The sequence below is a fragment of the Eublepharis macularius genome, chromosome 11, assembly GCF_028583425.1.
Source record: "Eublepharis macularius isolate TG4126 chromosome 11, MPM_Emac_v1.0, whole genome shotgun sequence".
Lineage (NCBI taxonomy): Eukaryota > Metazoa > Chordata > Lepidosauria > Squamata > Eublepharidae > Eublepharis > Eublepharis macularius.
Window position 1 is genome coordinate 69,783,346 of NC_072800.1, and position 22,020 is coordinate 69,805,365.

At 40.7% G+C, this 22,020-nt stretch overlaps 1 protein-coding gene across 1 annotated transcript in view; it reads right to left on the bottom strand.

Annotated features, from left to right (window-relative positions):
- Nucleotides 1-22,020, bottom strand: part of ARHGAP21 (Rho GTPase activating protein 21) — a 148,101-nt gene that overhangs the window by 39,716 nt on the left and 86,365 nt on the right. Inside the window, exons 4-6 of the mRNA XM_054991092.1 lie at nt 13,012-13,104; nt 11,780-11,858; nt 7,622-7,676 (exon numbers count right to left, since the gene is read on the bottom strand). Of these exons, the coding sequence (XP_054847067.1) occupies nt 7,622-7,676; nt 11,780-11,858; nt 13,012-13,104 (227 nt within the window). The remainder of the gene's footprint in view (nt 1-7,621; nt 7,677-11,779; nt 11,859-13,011; nt 13,105-22,020) is intronic.

Genomic DNA, 22,020 nt, shown 5'->3' on the forward strand with positions numbered 1-22,020 from the left:
GAATCTGATGTCATTTATGTGACACTTATAAATGCAGTTCAGTCTTCCCTTCTCACAGGCATTACTACATATGCTAGAGTTTTCAGCTGCTGCCTCCTCTTTTGACAGCCTTCTGGAAGCAGAGAATTAAGCTCATGGAATAGGTACGCCCAGGATCAGGCCCTTTGTGTAGCAGGTGAAAAGAAGAGAAGTCTGCTGCAGAAGGCTTATGATCTAACAGGTCATGTGGCATGTTAGAAGGAAATGGGGAGGACAACTAACTGGGAATGAAGCATCTACAGTGTGGTGATGTGACTCTACCAAGATTGCCTTCAGGAATCTCCCAGATATTTGCTGTTGCCATGAGAGCCAACAATGGAGCAGCAGCAGATGGTCAAGATGGCTGGAGGACTGGAGAAGGGCATCTCTGCCTGGTTGCCTTGGCAACCACCTCCTCTTCCAGGCCAGGTAGCTTTAACTTTGGGGCTTACTCCTGAGGACCAAAGGAACTAATCCCTTAGGACTGCTGTTTCAAGGTTCAGCAACGATAAGACACTATTTAAAGCCCAATAGAGATTACAAAAAGGTCAGTTAAGAGAGAGGTAATAATACCATTCAAAGATCAAGAGATCAGCAGTAAAACCATTTCTATTTACCCCCGTGAAGACAGCAAAGCAAATGCAGTTAGACAAAACCTCAACAAAAGCTAGAAATAAAACAAAACAACAACTACAAACCCAGAAGCATCCAAAGGAAAATGGTTATGTTTTCACCTGGCACCTCAGTTGGTGCCAGAAAAATCATGGTGGGGAGAGATTTCCATAATCAATATACCAGAAAAAAGATCATCTGCTCCCATCTGCTGCCTGACAGTAAAGGTCATCCATAGAAGCACTGCTACATGTTCTCACATCCAGTGTAACACAGGTGAGTGCTAGAAACGTTCCTGTTGTGAAGTCCTAATTACGGAACATCCTCTCCACATTGTCTTGCTTGGTGTCTTCTGAGCTTTAGATGCCAGTTAAATACTTTTCTCCTGGACTATTTTGCTGTCTGGGTATATTCCTTCTCCTTTTTTGTACTTCAGCTTTACACTTAGATGTTGCTGATAGGTTTCAAATGACAACTGGACTGCAGGATCTCAGATTTTACCTGGTTTTACCTGATCTGTAAATCTTCGCTTGCCATGAAAAACTCTGTGGGGTACCTTGGACCAATTGTGTGTTAAGTACTTTGCAGAGTTGTTGTGAGCATACAAAATAAGGAGGGAACCACGTATGCCACACTGCACTCCTTACGGAAAGATTGGATTTAAAAATGTAATTTATTTCTTTTTTTTTAAACCTATTGTTTTAGTAAACTGCTGGAATCTGACTCAAAAGTGATAAGAGACAGGGTATACGTATTCTAAATAAACAAAATTAAAAGACAGAATGCCCACACAGTAACGCACACATGACAAATAATTGCCATAATTCTGGCTTCAATGCACTGGAACTAACATCTGCAAACTCTGAGCCATGCACAATTTAAACAGGGAAAGAAATCATCTGGACAATTATAATGTTGTAAAAGAAAGCTATGGAAACTAGCAGGTAACCAACGAAAATAAGATTTCGGGAAAGCCTCACCAGAGGAGAGTATATCAAAGCAACACTAGGGGGAAACAGAAAGCATTTTACACTATTTACTCTATGCAACCAGGTTCACCATACAGTTAACTGAAAGGATCAAGAAGAGGTGACGCACATCGAATATAGGCCTGAAGTAAGCTGGAAAGAACAGTGTTCGCCTAGAACAAATGGGAAGAACAGACAGGTTTAAACCTGAATTGATACTCTAGTATCTTAAAAAACTGCCTCGATGACTTGCTAATCACATGACTGCTACAACCTGCTGTCCCCAGCTTTGTTGAAGGAGCACTAGTGTTGAGAGAGTCCTTTTTGAATTTAGAAAGCTAACTGACAAGCAACTGAGAAAGCAGCAATGATGCTACACCTGCATGAATTGGGTCTCAGAACAACCTACTGCCAACCAAAGGTACATTTCCGTTTCTGCTGAGGTATGTGTTTTAAGAGAAATGTTCACAATGTTTATCTGTGCATGATCTTGGAAAGCAAATTAGTATTTGTTAATGAAACCAGCCTTTAGGACATAAAACACTATGGGAACAACTGTAATGCATCCAGCAAAGGGACAAGCCCTTCATTTTGAAAGTCAATAAAACACTGGAGATGGTAACTCAAAACAATATGTTTAATATAAAGTGGTTGCCTTTTCATCTTTCTGATGCAACAGAGTTACTTGACACAAGATGCTTAAACATTTTCCTGGTTTTTTTCCCCATAATTTATGGACTTGTCCTGAAAAGACACTGAAAATGTGAACTATAATTAAAAGTGAAGTAATTTAAACATGTTAAGCTTTAAAAAAACTCCAAGGGACATTTACATTGTTCCAAGGGGCCAGTTCAGTTCGTCTTGGTGCCATGCAGCTACAGTTGCACTTAGCAAAGGGCATTTTAGCTTTGAAGGAAATGCCAAAAATGTAAACTCAAGTGCTAAAATGTTTGGAATGAAGTATAAAGTCAAAATTATGTTACTGTCAATTTCCTATGCAGCAGGTCTTCTACCTGAAACCTAAACATTTTTTTAAGCCGGTAGAGTTTAAAAGTAGTTGGGTTATGGCTTGAGACTTGAGGTAGCTCTGAAAAGAACATCTTAAATGAATTCCCTTATATGTTGCAACATTTTGTAGCCTTGTTCATTCATAAATTTTTAGTTACAAGCAAGCAATGGGGTTCTTACATGGGCCGTTTTCACACGGCTTACCTTGTTCCGTAAAACGGCAAAATCTCGTGAGAAGACACTGTTATCACGTCTTCTCGCACGATTTCGCGTGATAACAGCGTCTTCTCGCGTGATTTCGTGTGAGATTTCGCTGTTTTCCAGAACAAGGTAAGCCATGTGGAAACAGCCATGGTTGGATTGTAACAAAACACTGCACTTCCTTTCAGGCCTTCTTCAGGCATGTAGCTGAATGCAGCAGGCTTTCAATGAGATGCATATGGGTTGTACTTTTTCATTTCAAAGGGGACTGCTTATGCTTAGGGAACCTGAACACTGTTCTTTTAGGCTTACATTGTCAATGAATTCTTTCTTCCTCAGATAATTGCATTTCTGAAAACCGCAGACAATTTCTTAAGCCTTCGACAATATTTCGACAATATATAATTTCTTAAGTATTTTTCAAAAGGAACTTTTCCTTTAGCACCATGTTTGCTGTAGTCATAACCCAGCACCAATAATGCAATATTCTGTCCCCAAATGATGAATAGAAGAGTAGTTATGTCGCAAACCAGCAGTTATAATCATGTAACATCTGAAAAGATTTTTAAGTATCAGAGGAAATGAGTGTCCTACCACTGAGGAGTGTATAGCCATCCCAGAAGGAAATGTTATTTTTAAAAAAAATAAATAAAAAAGGTATGTGAAATGAGAACTGGGGGGAAAGGTGTAAATATATACAAATATGCTTCATTCACATCATTCAAAAGTACATCACAGAATTCTGCTTCTCTTGAAGTGGACTTCTGACTTCTTAAATAGTGCATATACAGCCTAACCTATCATTACAGGGAATAAAGTAATTCATTCTTCAGTCATTTTGATTAATGTTTTCAGCAATTTTGTTGCAAATTTCATAATGAACTTCAGCCCCTGTCCCCCCCCCCAATTAATGTTGAAGAATCTATCAGAAGAATATGGCAATGCATTTATTTCAACTACAAATTACAGCCACATAAACAACTAGGAGTGTCAAGCACACATCACAGGAAGGTTTTTACTGCAATTTTATGCATGCAGAAAACTATTTAGTGGTAACTGACAATATCATATGTAAGGGCCACTAAATATTTCTACATATACCCGGTTAAATCGTCCAGATCTTTTCTAGTCATCCCCATATCTATCAGTGCTGGAAGTGGAAGGGCAAAATGGTTGGCTCAAGGCTTTTACAATGTTGCAACATTTCACAATGTTATTTCACATACATATTTTCAAACTGACTATCTCATTTTCAATTTAGGCATTTAGCAAAGATGGACAACTTGTTCCAACTAATAAGTATATATAAGAAGCTAGAAAGCCACATCACTTATGCATATGTTAAATAGGTAACTACCACACTTTGTATACCAACCTTATTAAAATAAATGTTGTTAAATTATAGTTATTAAACATATTACCCTTACTCTATAATTTCCTTATTCTTTAATTTTCTTAATCTAAAATAAAGAATCCAAAGTGCAAATAAGCAAAATCAATCATTAACATTTTGAACTATAGGATCAGAGAGAAATACAATGACCTTGTGCTTGCTTTCATTTGCCTCAGACTTTCCTCATGAGGGCCAGAGGCTTGCTTACTTATTAAAGTAAAATAGTCTTGTTAAAATGTTTCTTGCCATCCATTTTCATTCCAGGCACAAAAATTATACAAGCTATCAAACCATCCCTGCGTATTATAAAGTTTATGCATCTATGGATCCAGCGGTCCTTTGGCAAAAGGAAAGCATATAAATAAAGTATCAGTTACTATTTAACTGAGGTGTCAATGCACTGCTACTTAATCTTCTGAATAAATATGCATAAGTTGTTGCTCCAAATTCAATGAACTTCACCTCCTCCCCTAGTACCTGTACATAGGATTGTAGTCTTAGACTGTAGTCCTTAGATAGATGCACAGCATATTTTTGCATCTTACTAAGAATTATAATATTTGATATTAATCTTTGGATCAGAAATGGGTCTTTTTTTCTTCATCTGTATCTCAGTATACTTAAAACAAAAACTGTATCTTGCAACATTTTAATATCATCCTTAAGCTTCCTTCTCTTGATTTTCAACACAATCACACTAATCTTATTGCTCCCGTCCCATAAAGACAGTTACCACTTTATTCTAGTGGCTAAGGCGCACAAATGGTAGCCCCTAACACACGCACACACACACACACAGAAACTATCCCATTCATTTCAGGGAATGTTTTGCATGCACCATTTCTAGAAACATCAGAAGCCCCTAGAATAATCCAGATTAATTGACCCATATGATTTGTAATGTTTTTGCATTGACATAGTTCAGATTTTATTTCTGCTTGCTAATGTGGGTTTCTAAAAGTTACTGTTAGTTAAAATGCAGGCCTCTGAGGAAAGGAGGGGGGCTGAATGGAGAATAATCTGATTGGAAGTACCTGTACAATCAGTTAAGCAGAAGAGATCTAAAGTGAAAGTCTTTGGTGGCAGCAAAACCCTTTTTGGGGAGGCAGCAATATATAGGTCACTCAAACAAAACAGGGAAGTGTTCTTGAAATATAAACTTGGGAAAAGTAGAGAACACCTAAGCTCTGTGTGAGTAGAATTAAAAAGTGTGTTGGCTTTGACCAGAGCCCTCTTGAGGTATAAATTTAAGGTAAAGTAAGGAGGAGCTGGATTTAAGGTCTGAGTCCAAAGGTTTAAAAGGTTAAAAACAAACAGCAGATCATTACAGGGGGATTTTTTTTTTCAAAAAAAGCAAAATGGTACATGTTCCTTTACATCTAAGCAAGAATGATAGTATAAAAAATTACTGCTTTTCAACTAACAGGTCAGAACACACAGTGACTGTGGTGTGTCCTGACAAAAGTTGGCTAACTCCCCAAGGCTACTGATGATATATATACAGGATAACAGAAGAGTCTGATTGTCTAACTCTAGAACATCAGCCTTCAAATAGAAAATAGCCAGTGCAGAAAGATACTGTATATACGGCTACTGCCAAGGATAGTTGAATGGTGACACTGGCTTTCTCCTTGTAGGAACTAAAGGACAAGATATGGGGAGGGCAACTGCTGAAAGGGAAATGGTATCCTGCTGCATCCTTCTAGAGAGTCAGTTTGGTGTAGTGGTCAAGAGCACGGAACAATAATCTGGAGAACCAGATTTGATTCCCCACTTCTCCACTTGAAGCCAGCTGGGTGATCTTGGGACAGTCACAGCTTCTAGGAGCTCTCTCAGCCCCACCTACCTCATAGGTTGTTGTTGGGATAATAATAACCTACTTTGTAAACTGATCTGAGTGGGTGTTAAGTTGTCCTGAAGGGTGGTATATAAATCAAATGTTATTATTATTAAATCGAATGTTACTAGTAAATATAGATGGAAATTGGTCCTATCACTCTTCCAGTACAAAAATATATGTAATGTATGAATTGTTCGTAAATAAGTAGAGATGGGCACGAACAGCAATACGAACTAAAAAAAGCCACGAACAGCCCAATCAGCTGTTCGCAAACAAGCTGTTCGTGAGGCCCCATTCTAAACGAACTCTAAACGAACAGGTGGTTGTTGCAAGCCTCGTTCGTTGCTGTTCGTCAAGCCAGACAGTCTGGCACCTGCAATCAATTCCCTTGGCAACCGGAGGCAGAGACTGCCTGAACTCTGTCTGAACTCCTGCTGTTGCCCTGGAAACCCCAATCTAAGCCCAATTTAGCTTGATAGGCAGGTCTTCCTTTCAAGTGTGGAGCTCCAAATTTGTTACAAGGAAGCAAAGAGCAGGGGGAGGGGGGCTCGCAGCTCTGGTTTTGCAATGAGAGAGAGACAGTTGCTGTTGACATTTCGAGAGAGACAGGGAGAGTGCATTGGAGCTTGAATTTTCTTTGTGTGTGGTGGGATAGGGATCTACCTCTTCACGTTCCAGGGCTGCTGCCAGGCTCTGCGCCAAGCTATTTATTACTGGTACCTTTCCTGCTGCCTGCTCAGGTAAGGTTTCTGGGAGTGGTGTGGTGTGGTAGGGATCTACCCCTTCAGGTTCCAGGACTGCTGCCAGGCTCTGGGGCCAAGCTATTATTTATTATTGGTACATTTCCTGCTGCGTGCTCAGGTTGGAGTTCTGGGAGAGGTGTGGTAGGGATCTTGATGGCTGGAGGAGAGCCTGCTGGCCCCCACAAACAACGAACATGTTCGTGAACAGGTCATGTTCGTCAATGTTCATTGTTCGTGGATGGCAACAAACAACAAGCACCATGTTCGGGTTATTTTCTGTTCATGCCCATGTCTATAAATAAATTCCAGTAAAAATAGTGGAAATTATGTTAGGATTACCAATTTACAGAACAACAAAGGATCTACTTGAAACTTTCTACAGAGTAAGGAAAACCTGAAGGGAGATCTCTCAACTTAACTTTTATAAACCAAATTTAACTGATTGGAAGGAAAACAGCTTGTTTCTTATTGTATCCATTTTTGCTGAAGACCATCTTCATAGGTATGCTTCCATTCTTACAATGGCCATACATGCTTAAACTTATCTTTGGCGGGGTGTTTTAGATTTTATTCATCTCCATTCCATTCAACTATAGTAATTCTTGCTATAGATCCCTGGAGTGTACCAAGAACAGGAAGGCTCCTTATTCTTCTTTTCATACTTGATATTTTTTTCACCCTCCATATTTATAGAACTAAAGCAACAGCAAACAAAGCAATGGGGGGGGGCATGGATGTTACAACTAAGAAGTAGCATTATTCAAATATTTTATCTCGTCTTTGCACAGGTACTATCAAGAAGAAACCTTGGTTTTCATTTCAGAAATACAAAACTTACCAGCTGAAGGATGTCTTCATCTTTTGGCATAACACTCAGTTCCAATACGCTGTCACTGCAAAGAAGAATTGGGGGAAGAGGATACATATTATTACAATTGGCCATTTTGATCAGGAATTTAATTTCTGGCTAACATTTAAAGAACTACATTAATTAACTATCTCACAATTAATTCCATTTTCAACCACCAGCAAATAAGTTTTGTTTCCTTATTTTTCTCTTCATTACAAGACCACTATTATTCTTCCCTCACAGCTTGGCCCAAAACTTCACAGCTGCTTCATGGTTATGTACAAGGACAGTGTTGTGTAGTGCTTAGAATGCTGGGAAGGATTGAAAACCAAAGTGCATTTGCCATGTAAAAAAATATATGTGCCTTTGTTTCTTAGCATGTGGCTTACAGCCTATGTCATCAACTGTACCAGCCAATGAACCCAACAACTGCATCATGGGTGTATTCTACTTGTTTGCTTTTCTACTAGATTATTTATATGGCATTTCTTCTATTGTAAGCTGCTTTGGGTCCCTCCAGGGGGAAACTGGGATATAAATACTTCAAGAAATAATAACAAACAATTGCTACTCATGGGAGACTAAAATATGTGTAAACTGGAGTGGTTATAAGATTCCTGATATTAATCTTGCAAAACTAAATAGAGTTACAGCCATATAAGCCCACAGACTTTAATGAATTTAGGAGAGGGCAACTGCATTAGGACTGTACCGTAAATCACACCATTACCATATTCTTGTATCTTCTACATGGAAGTGATAAGAAGCCTATACATAGGGAAGATCTTATCATTTTTATAGAAAGCTTGAACATGGAGACGGCATTGGGTTCCTGCAAAATGCCAATAGTGACATAGCTTATAAGGCTATCAACGGTCTTCCAAATTCACTGCACAGTATGTGTGTCTGTGTGTTTTGAGAAAGTGAGACTTACATATGACACCACTGAACCTCTCTCAGGATAAGATTCTAACCAAGATGTACCTTTCCTAAATCACCAGAACACCAGCTATTAAACAAAAATGTCCTTGTTAATTTTTCTCCCAAATCCCAATACAATAAATTCAGTAAGTTGAACTTAATTTATGCAAATGAATTTCCTGGCACTAGCGTTTTAACAGTATCCATCATCAACAGTTCACAGAAAAATACCAGCATGTGCTCAGTCTTATAAACTTTTCTTCACACGGATTCAAAAAATGTAAGCATACTCATTCCATAATATCTGCTTGTGTGAAATGTCGCCCACAGAATGGAACTGACAGATTGAACATAATTTGAAGCACAATCCTACAAATTCTTAGAGATTACTATGTACAGCACTGATCAAGAACATAACCTAATTTTAATTTTACATCTGCTGCTTAGATAAAGTTGGCTCATGCTCAGAAGAGACATAAGGAAAAAGAATTCACTATAATACCAGAAAGATGTACATTTTAAATATTTTTTAATAACCAGTGGAACACTCTTTGAAGGAAGTGGAGTTATGAAAAGGATTGATATTTTAGTTAGTAGATCTTTCACAATCAGAGTATTTTTCTGTTTTGAAATATATATATACAATTTGCACTTTTATAAAAAAACAAACAAACACTTGACTCAGTACACTGACAGTGCATTTCTAAGCAGAGTTGTTCCAGTCTAAGCCCATTGATTTTAATGGGCTTAGACTAGAGTAACACTGCTTAGGGCACAAGGAACCAGGTTAGATAACTGTAAAGTGCTTTACATGGGGCTGCCTTTGAAACTGGTCTGGAAACTTCAGCTTGTCCAAAAGGCAGCAGCCAAGACTATTATTAGGAGTGGGATACAGGGATCGTATCACCCTAGTGCTGAAAGAGCAGGTTGCCCGTTTGTTTCTGATCGCAATTCAGTGCTGTTTTTTACCTTTAAAGCCCTAAATAGCTTGGGACCAACGTACCTGAAAGGTTGCCTCCTCCCTTATTGTCCAGCCTGCCCATTAAGATCTACCTCACAATCCCTGCTGTCTGTGCCTCCGCCTTCAGAGGTGAGGCGAGGTGGGTGGCAACCAGAAACTAAGCTTCTTCAGCAGTGACACCTCACTTGTCCAACGCCCTTCTCCTTCAGGCTTGCCTGGTGTTTATGCTGCTCTCTTTTAGGTGCCAGGCCAGGCTTCTAATTAAAGCTTTTAATTAAGGGGATGACCTTTGAATACTATACTATTTTAGTCAGGTAATGGTGTCAGTGGTGTGTATAGTCTATGTTGGGCTGGATTTTAATTAATATTTTTTATTATTTTGTATTTTATAAGCCACCTTTGGTAGGTTCCTAAAGAGGTGGCATTTTAAAAAAATCTGAATAAATAAATAAATGAGGAGTATAAATAAATGTGCAGGTTTTTTTATTCAATGGAGGAGCATTGAGTTATATGTCAGTCCCATCTGCAGAGTAAAAGGTGCAAGCTGATTCCTTATCTGCTATTTGAGAGCACTAGGCCTAGGAATCAGGCTATGCATACTTTCTATCTCTTGGAAGCTCAGTGGGCTAGATGGTCAATGTAATTAGGCTCTAATTAATCTTCCTGATTATAACCCAAAAGTATGATAAAATTCACTGTAGAGCTCATTTCAGTTTAAATAATCTCAATAAGTGCTTTCAACAAAGAGGGAAAAACAATCCCTAGACTGAGACTGCAGACTTGTCAAGAGCTGATGTTTGTATGGGTGGCCAGCCCTACATCACAGTACTTTTATTTGTTTAATTTCATTTATACTCCACTTTTTTCAATGGGACTGAAGATGGATTACAAGTATGACAGAACTATACAGTCAATCAGTAAACCAATAAAGTATAACATTTGAATGACAACATTTGAATCAAACATCAAAGATTCCTAACAAATCTATTCTGTCATCAGCAAGCAGATTACAAAATATGACATTTCAGTTGAAAATCAAGGATTCCTAGTAAAAGAACATAATGTAGTGGGGCTGGGATTGATGAACTGGAAAGGGAAAAAAATGATCCCTAATAGAGGTTACCTCTCAAGCTGATCCAGGTATGTGAGTGCAATGCTTTTAAGGGCTTTGTAGGTGACAGCCAGTACCTTAAATTGAACCTAGTAATTGAAAGGTACCCAATCGAGTGTCTGCAGAAAGGGAGCAATATACAGATTCCACTTAGTACCCATGCATAGCCAGGCCACAACATTCTGTACCAGCTGAAGATTTTAAGAGCAGACTCGACCCATGTAGAATGCACTACAGTAGTTTAGCATTGAGGTAACCATAGCATGGATACATGTGGCCGGATCAGGCAATTAAAGGTAGGGGGTCATCTTCTGAGATGTGGAGGTGCTAGAATGAATTTTTTGTAAGTTCTATCATCTTGTCTCTTCAAAAATAAAGCTTGATCCAGAATCACTCCAAGGCTTTTAACCAAGTTAGTGAAGGACAATTAGGCCCCATGTCCTTCAGGGCCTCAGTCTTCCATATCAACCTTTCCTCCATCTTGTCAGGATTCAATTTCAGCTTATTTACCTTTAGTCATTCAACTACAGCAGCCAAGGCACTGGGTCAAAGACTCTATAGCATCGCCAGGCGATTTGGATAAAGGAATGTAGAGTGACATCATCAGCATACTGATGGCTCACTATTCCAAAACTATGAATGATTTCTCCCAAGGGATTTAACATAAAGAATGAATAGCATAGGGGGAAAGATTGAAACTTGTGGACCTCACACTGTAGAAAACTTGCCCCTACAGCAACTTTCTGAGTCCTGCCCATAAGGAACAATTGAAACCAATCCAAAGCACATCCTTTAATACCTATTTCTACCTCCAAGCATCTCAACATGATGGTATGGTCCACTGTGTTAAAGGTTGCTGATGAGTCAAGTAAAAAAAGCAGAGAGGCATAGCATTTGTCTAAGGTTAGGTGGTGGTCATCTACTATGGCCACTAGAGCTATCTATTCAGTATCCCAGTCTGAAATCAGACTGAAAGTGGTCTAGGGCAGTAGGGAATGAATTTAATGGGGTTAGATTTGATCACATCTGTAATTCTATGGTGGTTCAGCACATTCAGATCACCATTTCACAAAATATAAACCATGGCCCAAAACTCTTCACAAAGAGCACACTATACAGTATTTAAAAATGGTCAAACTTGCAAATATCGTACCTGTTCTGAATTAAAGCGATTACTTGAGAATATGTCTTCCCTATAACACTTTCCCCATTCACTTTTATAATGCGGTCACCTATAGGAAGAAAACACATGGCAGTTGAACATCTAGACTACTTCACTTGGACAGCCAATTCAAATGTTTCAAAGGAAAAGGAAACAAGATGACAGCAACATTCTCATTGCTTTATCCACTTCTGTAGTTTTGATGGAGCCAAATATGGCTCTTTATAAAACAAAATCAAATTTTTATGTTAAGGTCTACTGGAGGGGCAGATGGGATACTGGAATACTTTTTACAGATGCTTTACAGAAAATGAAATGATAGAAGTGATCATTTGCCAGTAATCCAATTGTGAAAAATGTGCAAATTTATGCCAGTGCACAAAAACATTTGCACTGAGTGCTCATTTTTGTGAGATCTCTTGTGTGACACTTCCAAACAATGGCCTCGCAACAACCAGTGTTAGGGTTACAGCAACTTTATGGTTTATTAACATGCTAGTTATCAGTAGAGATGGGCATAAACTGAAATACGGACCAAAATTAAACACGAACCACGGTTCATCAGATCCTATTTCGACGAACCGCCACAAACATTTAGGCTGGTTCATTTGGTTCGTTTTTTGGTTCGTCACTGCAGACACCCTGGTGCCAATCAATCAGTTTCCTAGGCAACAGGGAATGGACTTCCTGTAGACCTTCTGCTGACCCAAAAGTGAACTTCTGCTGGCCCAGAAGTGATGATTTTCTGACCTGGATGTGACGTTTTCACGAACCAAACAAACTGGTTTGCGAACTAGGGGCAGGTTCGTGAAAGTTTATGGTTCGTGAAATTTGATGAACCACATGGTTCATTTTTTTCTGGTTCATGCCCATCTCTAGTTATCAGTAATGTTAAATTATATATTTTCAATTATGCTTATGGGATTTTCTTATATGGGCTCTTTGTTGATTTCTTGCTCTGAATTTTGAAGCAGATAGGCTCTTTAATTGTAAAAAGTTGCAGACTTCAGATCCAAACCTCTGCAATAGAACATTTCAAGAAAAGCAAGATAGGCTAAAATCCCAGCCAAATTAACAATTTCCCCCTTCCCTCACCAGCGCAAATATTCAGGGACCTTTATTCCCTGAGAAGTTTAAAATGATTGTGATGCCACATCAGTTCATCACATCAGTGAGTTTGGGTCTGCAAACACAATATAGTATAGGTAAGTGTAGAAAAGCACCTGTGCACAATCCAGCTTCAAAAGCAGGCCCACCTTCCTTAACCTGTTTAACAAATATGGTATCCATGGGCTCCAATCTGTTTCGTGGTTTCCCTAAAGAGAAAAAAGAAAGATACACATTCAGTGTCATTCCTGGGTAGAAACATAAGAATGATTTGAAAGATTAATTATACCACATTCATTGTTATATTAAATATTAGGATCCAAATCATTTTTCATTCTTCTAACAAACGGAGCATTAGCACTTTAAAGTGAAAGAAGATAAAATGCTTTGAGGCTTAGAGTAGTCTATGTAAAATGCATTGCTACAGCACAAGCCTATTTTTCATTAACACTATGTCTATTCCCATTCTTTAGGGTCACTTAGGGACAAACTACAAGTAACAGTGACCACAGATCCATCCCATGGCCACCAATGCCATTTTAAAAGCAGCTGAAGTTCTTTAAACATTGCTGTGGGCCTCAGTCCATATTGTGTGCACTAACCACCTTGCTCCATTTCAGGTTCTGAAACAACAATGGGTGGGCCCTCTTTCGGCACCTGAAAAGGCATGTGGAAGGAGGGGGACAAGAGCTCCTGAAGCTGCCACACCTGCAATCCAGTTTTTTAAAGTACTACAACTGCTTGTAAAATGGTGTCAGTGGCCATGGGATGGACCTGTAGTTTGTCCCTCTATAACAGCTTTCTTTTCCATACTTCTACCCACAATAAGACAATATTTTATAACCACACCTAGTGAAACCCTAATAACATTTCTTAAACTTTTAAAACTTCACCAAACCTTGAAAAGACCACAGTGGAATCTCTCAAACAATCATAGCATTGATTTACAATATTCCCAATCAAACTAATCTGACAAAGTTCAAAGTGTTTACACATCATGGCATGCAAGGCTAGACTAGGAATGATTAGGCCATTGTTTATCCATACTGCCTTATATAAAGCAAGGGCAGCAGAGAATGCTGGTATAATGAGGGGCTAATAATGTGAGCTGCAAATTCTTGGTTCAAATCTAACCTATGCTGGAAATTCAACAGGAGACCATAGGCATTCTTTTAGTCTCTGACATCTGCAGTATGTTCATAATACAATACTGGCGTGCCTTACACAGCTATTGTGAGGATTAAAATGCTAAAAACAAATGTTTTCAGTACTATTACTAATATTCACCTGGCTAGGTTAATGAATTCATATAGTGAAAATAGTACTTTTTTGAATAGAACAAATAACAAAGAATGCAAAAGAAGCCAAAATTCGACTATATCTTCCTTATTATCTTTCCCGTCCTTTGGGGGGGAAAGATAAAACAATGGGGGGGATGCAACAGAAAGGAATGACAAAATAAATCTTCATTGCTGTACCACTGGTGGGACCCAGAAAGACACAACATCAGCATCAAGACATTAACCTCTTACAACTGTACATGCAACACAGCTTTGAGCTCAACACTGTGGCTCGGGTTTCCAGTGGTGAAAATGCATATTTCTTCCAATTAAGACTGTGCCTCCATTTTACTGGATAGCATTTAGTTACTTTGGTCTAGCTAGATTATATCTAGACTTTGGCTTATCTGGCTTCATCTGCAGAGCCTCTCAAACTAGGGGTCCCATTCCTCCATTGGGGGTGGGGGATCCCCCACTCCCAGTCTCTGCCCTCTGCCACTGCTTACCTGACCAGTGGGGTGGGGGGGAAAGTGTGGGGGACAGGCCTGGGAGCTTCAGAGCATGCTCCTGCATGTTCCGGGAGACTTCCTTGTTGAGTTGGAAATGACATCATTCCTGGTGCAACAAGGAAATGAATGCCCTCACGCAGGGCCAATTTGATAAAAATCAAACCCCAACACTAGTCTAATGCAAACACTAGTTTGGGGGCCAATTTTTATCAAATTGGCCTCATGCAGTGGCCTTCACTTCCTTGTTGCACCAAGAATAACGTCATGCCCAGCTCAACAAGGAAGTCTTCTGGAGTATGCACTTTGTGCATGTGAGGTAAGTTCTCCCCGTGCACACTCCCCGTGCCCCCCCCCACTTCTGGTTTGGGCCTGGGAGACCTGGCAACCCTATCCCAAACTCACTACAAGTAGGAACCTCTGGTCGGTTTCGTTTTCTCAGCCATGCCGGACGCTCCTCTCGGCTGGTCCGGGAGGAAACGACCGGGCACCCTGACCGGGCGGCTGATCTGCAAGGATTAGCCCCCAGGACTCCCAGGGAGGGAGCCAGGGTCCGGGACGCGGCGGGAAGAACTCCCCGAAATCAATGCGGGGAGGGAATTGCCCGTTTGTCCCTATGGAGGCCGGCAGATGTGCGCGGCGCCTCGAGTGCCGCCGGGCAACGAGAAACGGCAAGTAAAAGAAACAGGCGGAAGCCTGTAAACAAGCGAATCCCTTCTGTTCTACAAGCGTTTGTGAAGGAGAGGTTGATCTGAAGAAGACTCGCTCTTCCCCTTCGTGGAGTTCCAGAATTTTGTTGGCGCCCCCCCCCAAAATGGCAGCAAAGAAGCAAAGTCCCGCTCTCGGTAAGTCAATCTCGGCCACCTTGCAGAAAGGGGAGTCGCTCGAAGAATTGGTGCGCAGGGCGGTGGTGGAAGCTATAAAACCCTTTGTTGACAAGCTGAACGAAACTGATCAAAGGGTGGGCTTAATTGAAAGCGAGGTGAAAACCATTAAGGCAGCAGCGGGGGGGGCAGAAAAGTCTGCTCTGGAAAGTGCGTCACTTGTGAAGGCTACAAAAAAGGAGTTGAAGTTGGTGGAGAACCAACTGATCGGGCTACAAGTGGAACGAACGCAGACAATTTTGCGTCTCCAAAATGTGAAAGAGGAGGAAAATGAGGATCTGTGGGATTTGGTCTCGGAACTACTGGCGACACCCGCGAGGACGACTAAAGAAGAGGTTAAAAGCGCCATTTTGGAGGTCCGTCGGGCTTCTTCAAAATATGCAACAAAGCGACAGTTGCCTCGTGAGATCATTATTGACTTTTCAACTAAAAAGATTCGGGACACCATCCTATATAACTCATACAATGCGGATTTGGACTTTATGGGTTTGAAAGTCAAGATTTTGAAGGACGTTCCATTTCTAGTCCGGAAACGGCGTTTTAAATATAAAAAGTTTGCAGCTCTTCTGAGGGACCATGGAATAAAGTACAAATGGTTATTCCCGGAAGGAATATGGTTCAGATATAAAGATCAGGCCTATAAGATATTATCAGAAGATCAACTAAAGGATTTTGAGAATAAAAACCCAGAATTCTGCTGCACCAAGAACGAAGAAAAGGAGGAGCCGGAGGGGGGGGGGAAGAGGAGAGCATTGCAACAGCAGTTGCACAGAGAGAATTGCGTCCGGGACCCAGAAGGGGGAGGAAAGTTTAATCAGAATTTGAAATGTTTATTCTCTGTATGATTAACCACTCCATCATTATTCTATGGAGCTATTTTTGTATTATGACAGTATGAAGGGAAACATTGAAGTGTAGTGTTTAGTGTCTGTAGTTCATTCCCCCCCCTTTTTCTTTTTCCACTCCCCTTTGTCCCTTCCCTCTTCCCTTTCCTTGTGATAGTCTGGTGTAGTGTTTTGTAGTTATGAAAAATAAAAAAATTTATAAAAAAAAAAAAACAAGTAGGAACCTCTGATGAACCTAAACACAACTGTCTAGTATTCAAGGCCCTTTACAGAAGTACCTTATGCCTTAATACAATAAATTGCCTGTAATGATTGGTTTAGTTTTTAGCCTTTTAAACCTTTGGCTTTGGACCTTAAATCTAGCTCCTCCTTACTTTACCTTAAATTTATACCTCAGACAGACTCTGGTCACAGTCAACATTCTTTTTAATTCCACTCACACAGAGCTTAGGTGTTCTCTACTTTACCCAAGGTTATACCTTGAGAACACCTTCCCTGTTTTGTTTGAGTGACCTATATATTGCTGCCTCTTCAAAAGGGTTTTCCTGCTACCAAAGGGTTTCACCTCAGATCTCTTCTGCTTAACTGTTACTACAGGAAGGCTTTGTTATAGATGGTAGTTGACAGAATAGTAATAACCTGAGGGTGGTTGCAATGTAAAGGGGGGTGGGGTTATCCTAAACAAAAGTAGAATGTATTTGTAAGTACGTAAGTGTGATGGTTGCAGCATTTTGATAAGTGTGTTGATTTCAGAATAGTTCTTAAACTTGGTGGTTTCAAAGACAGTTATATATTCACAAACCCAGGCACACAGACTAATCTTCAACACTGATCCTCTCTAATAGAATAAGCTTTCATCTAATACAGAAAGACATAGATTCACTCAGGCCTTTCCACACAGTTTGCCTGACCTAGATAGAATAATCTCTCAGATATACAAAGACTGCCGCAGGCACACACATAGTTTGCCTGACTTAGGCTCTCAGGCTTCCACACAGCTTGCTTGATTCAGCCAGCATCCTTTCTCTGAGAAACAAACAGACTTTCTCAGGAATACGCCGTTTAATTGAACTTGGCAGAATAAATACTTTCTCTCAGAAACAGACAGACAGCTTAGGATCCACACAGGTGGCCTCCCTTAACTCGAATGACCTCTTTCTAAGGGTGACTGAAAAACTTCCCCTCGGCACTGATTAAAAACTGCAGATCACACTGCCCCCTGGGGTACAGCTACTGTCCAATCAGATTTCATTCCACTCACCCATCCAGCCCCCTCCTCCTTTTAAAAAACCTACATCAGCAACAGAAATAAAATATTCAAACTCCTTTATTACACTACCTTTTTTGCTTTGCTGTACATGAGCTACTTTGTGCAAGTAGTAGGCTGCCAGCTGAAGCTGAAATACATGATGAGTAGACATGGGCACGAATTGAAATACGAATCAAATTTCATGACGAATCGGGCCGATTAGTGTATCATGAAAACATGTTTCGTGGGGCCGCATTTTTCACAAAATCCGTGACTTTTTGGGCTGATTCATTCGATTCATGAATGCTTCGTGATGCCAGACGGGCTGGTGCCGATCTATTGATTCCTTAGGCAACATAGGCCTGGAATGTCTGCAGATCTTTTGTTGCAGTGGAAAACCCAATCTTAGCCCACATAACCTTGATAGGCAGCTCTCTCTGCCAACCTAAGAGCTGAGCAATGCAGGTCTGCACAAGTTTACCGGTGAACTGTAGTCGGAGACTCCTTCCCCTCTCTGTTTCCCTTCTCCATTTTTAAGAACGGGATGGTGGAGTAGCAGTGGCGGCAGCAGCCTCAGCAGCTCCTTCTGCCGCTGCTCGCTGCTTGCCAGCTTCAGGAACCCTTCCCTGACTCTCTACCTCCAGTTCTGCTGCTCAGACATGCCTTCCCACCTCCCTGTCCCCAAGCTCCCCTGAGCGGATCCACTCTGTTCAGCTTTTCCTTAGAGAACATGGAGGCAGTGAGAGAGGGCATGCCAGAGCAGCAGAACAGGAGGATGGGAAGGAAAAGTCAGCAAATAGAACCTGAAGAAAGGAAAACCCAAGCAGATCCGCTCTACTTGACTTTTCTTCCAGCAGCAGCAGAATGCAGGAGGCCAGGAAGATGGGAGGGAAAAGACAGCAAAGAGAGCCTGAAGAGAGCTACTTGGAGGGTGGCTGGAGGAGAGCCTGCTGAAGTCTCCCTGAGAGTTTGGCATCTCTGGGCATGAAGGGGCCGTTGATGTGCCCTGGATTCTGACGAATCATGAAACAGGACAATTTCATGAAAGTTCTGTGATTCGTGGAACACGACGAAACACGAATCTCTTGTTTCGTTTTTTTCCTGTTTCGTGCCCACCTCTAATGACGAGCAGGTTCAAATGGTAAGTGATGTTAAGTGAGAATTCAGCCCTAGGATGAGAATTCAGGGTGAGAATTCAGCCTCAAGAGGCCAAACATGTCTGATGCAATGCCCAGTTCTCTGTACCAATGTTCTGTCAGCAACAGTGATGACATCATCCTCAGCAGGAGTAATATATGACAACCAAAACTCAATTTTGTAGAAGGGTTACTTTTAGGGGTGTGCAATTTGGGTTTCGGATTTGGAAAAAAACCCAAATCCCACCCGATTTGTAAAGATTCGGGATTTCCAAAACGGACCCAGTGTGCTGGGGCCATTTCGGAAACCCGGAATCAAAGATTCCCAAAGCTATCTGTATAGCTTCAGGAGGCTTTAGATTAAGGGGTTAAAATGCCCCTCTCCCTGCTGCTGAACAGCAGCAGGGAGAGGGACATTTAAACCCCTGATCAGCTGTTTGTTGGGGGTTTCCCCGACAAGCAGTTGAGTGCAGCCTTCAGAAGTTCAAATGTCCCTTTCCATGCCGCTACACAGCAGCACAGAGAGGGGCATTTCACCCGATGGAGGGGAGACAGGGAAGTTTCTCCGTCTCCCCTCCATCGGGTGAAGGAGAAAAGAGAGACCCAGCAAGCTGAAACTTGCTGGGCGCTGCTGCCTCTTTCACCCGATAAAGGGGAGATGGAGTAATTTCCCTGCCTCCCCTCCATTGGAGACAGCGGGGCCACAGCAAGTTTAAACTTCTGCGCCGCTGTTCATTCATCTGATGTCGGCTAGACTGGGGGATTTCCCTCGTCTCCCCGGCATCAGGTGAAGATGAGGCAGCAGCGTTGGGGCAAGTTTAAACTTGCCACACTGCCACCACTCACTGACCCATTGCCAGGGAGATGGGGGAATTCCCTCCTTTTCCCGGCTTCGGGTAAAGAGGAACCTGTCGAGGCAGGAAGCTTCCATGTGCTCTGAATCTTTACGGAGCACATCGAAGCAGGCCAATAAGCAATTTCTGAAGTGGCTTGCCACTTTGGAAATGGCTTAATTCCGGCTCTTTTTCCCGCTTCATAAATTACGAGGCGGGAAAACCGAATCTTTTTTTGCTGCACACCCCTAGTTATTTTTCTTATGAACATCAGGAAAACTGATATGGTCCTAGGTAGGGTCAGAGGAAATACGAATGTAGCAACCTTGATGAAGCTAAGGAGCCCTGGATCTGGTCAGCACTTGGATTAGAAATCTTCTGCAAACTCCATCTAAACCATCCTGAGTTTCATGACAGTATCAAAATAATGAATGAATGGATATTTAGTTTCTAAATATGAAACTAGCATAGAGTTCTAGCAGAGAGCACAACAATGTAATTAAAGGGGTTAACTCAATCTGATTTGAAGACGTTTAAATATTTGTAATTTAGGCTTACTCATTTCAAAATGTACTTGTTGAGAAGGTCTGTAACATCTCTAAAAGTCCAAAATAATCCCCTCTTTTTAGGAAAAAACAAGCAATAATTCTCAGTCAATTGATTGTTCTGGCTTAACATTCCTATTGCTTTAGAAAACTCAACTAAACAAAAGCAGAATCTTTCCTCTTTCATGAACTTCATCAAAAATTACAAAGATCCACTTTCACACCAGGTCATTTATAAAGCAAACACGCAATTCAAGCCTCAACAGTAATTATTCAAAATTCCCTATCCAGAGTATTTCTACACTTCTTTCTCAGTGGGAGAAAAGAAAATTAAAACTAGCACAAAAGCATTGGGTGTTGGTACTGCCCAGACTGCCAGGGAGCCTGTCAGACTTCTTAACCCAAGGCTATTAACTAGATGTGTAGTGGGCATGAAATGACCCCAGCAATAAAAATGAGGTGGAAAAACACCATGCACTCATTTTTTCAGCAAAGTAAAAAGATAATAGGTTGTAAAATTCTGGTCAACAGAAATATATAACCCAAAGTAATCTAAAATGTTAATAACCTCACCCAAGAGAAAGATCAGACAACAGAGCAACTTTTGCTAGCAAGTGAAAGGAGCAAATTAGACTAGTAAGAAAGTCTAGATTTTTTAAACTTGAAAACTGTATTACGTAATTATTCCTAAGAGTGATTCCTTTCTCCAAAAGCAATAAGACTGGCTAGTGCTTTTTGTTAACTGCTATCCAACAGATGAAGGAATTAATACACTTGTGAGACGGAAGTATTTCTTCGGTTAGTCAGCAACAATTGCAAGAGATGTATTGGCTGAGAACATAAGTGATCAGATCACCATGAGGGCAATATGGAGATTTGTTCACTTCCTCAATGTGCGCTAGTGCTAGAATGTTACCAACACAATTAGACTTGTATTGTTCCACAGCTGTTACTCCATCCCGAGTCACACAGTCATTCAGTTGATTCGGAGGAAACGTAAAGGATCTATAAATTTGGACTAATGTTTTTAAAGAATCCACAAACAGCAAACTATTTAACATTCTGAGATTAATAAATCAAGCAATGTAAACAGTTGATTATTTTGTTTTTAGGGACTATAAAATATAACTTTAAAAAACCCAGTTATTTCTTAAAATTGTAAAGTAGGTGTGATGAACTAGGTGAGTACTCTAAGTGGACCTGAGAAGAGGCAGAAGAGGACTCCAGCATACCAGTGCAACCTGCAAATATGCAAGATGTTAGGTGTCATCGGGGAACCTCACAACCATTGGCATGAAAGAAACATGAGCCATATGTACAGTAAGTCAAGGTGAAGAAAAACAAGCCATTTGCTAAGTAGCTGTATAGCATCATCTGCATGTCCCCAAGCCAATTTTTTCCTATGGTTTCCTTTACCCTGTGAAGGGTACTCCTTACAGTGTAGGAAAAGAAAAGAAAATTGGCAACTGGGCTACACCATTCCAATGCCCAAGAAGGAAGCTCTTTCATCCATGTAATGAGAAATATACCAAGCATTTTTCCCTGTGCCATCAGCAAAGCATCGTAGTAGGAGAAGAAGTCGGTGCAGCCTTCTAGCTGCGCATAAAAAAGCCTCAGCCCAACTGCCCTGATCCAGGTGGTACCCTTTATATGAATCCCCTTGGAAGGAAGTACGCACTCTCCGTTGTTGGATCAGAAGACACGGAGATGAGAGGATTGCCATGACCAAAAACAAATTTATCCTCTTTGCTATTCCTTTTATTTTGCCCTCTGTTGCATTTTCTTACACTACTACTTCATTTATTTATGTCGACAACTTTTCCTGGCTTTCAAACCCTCACACTGAA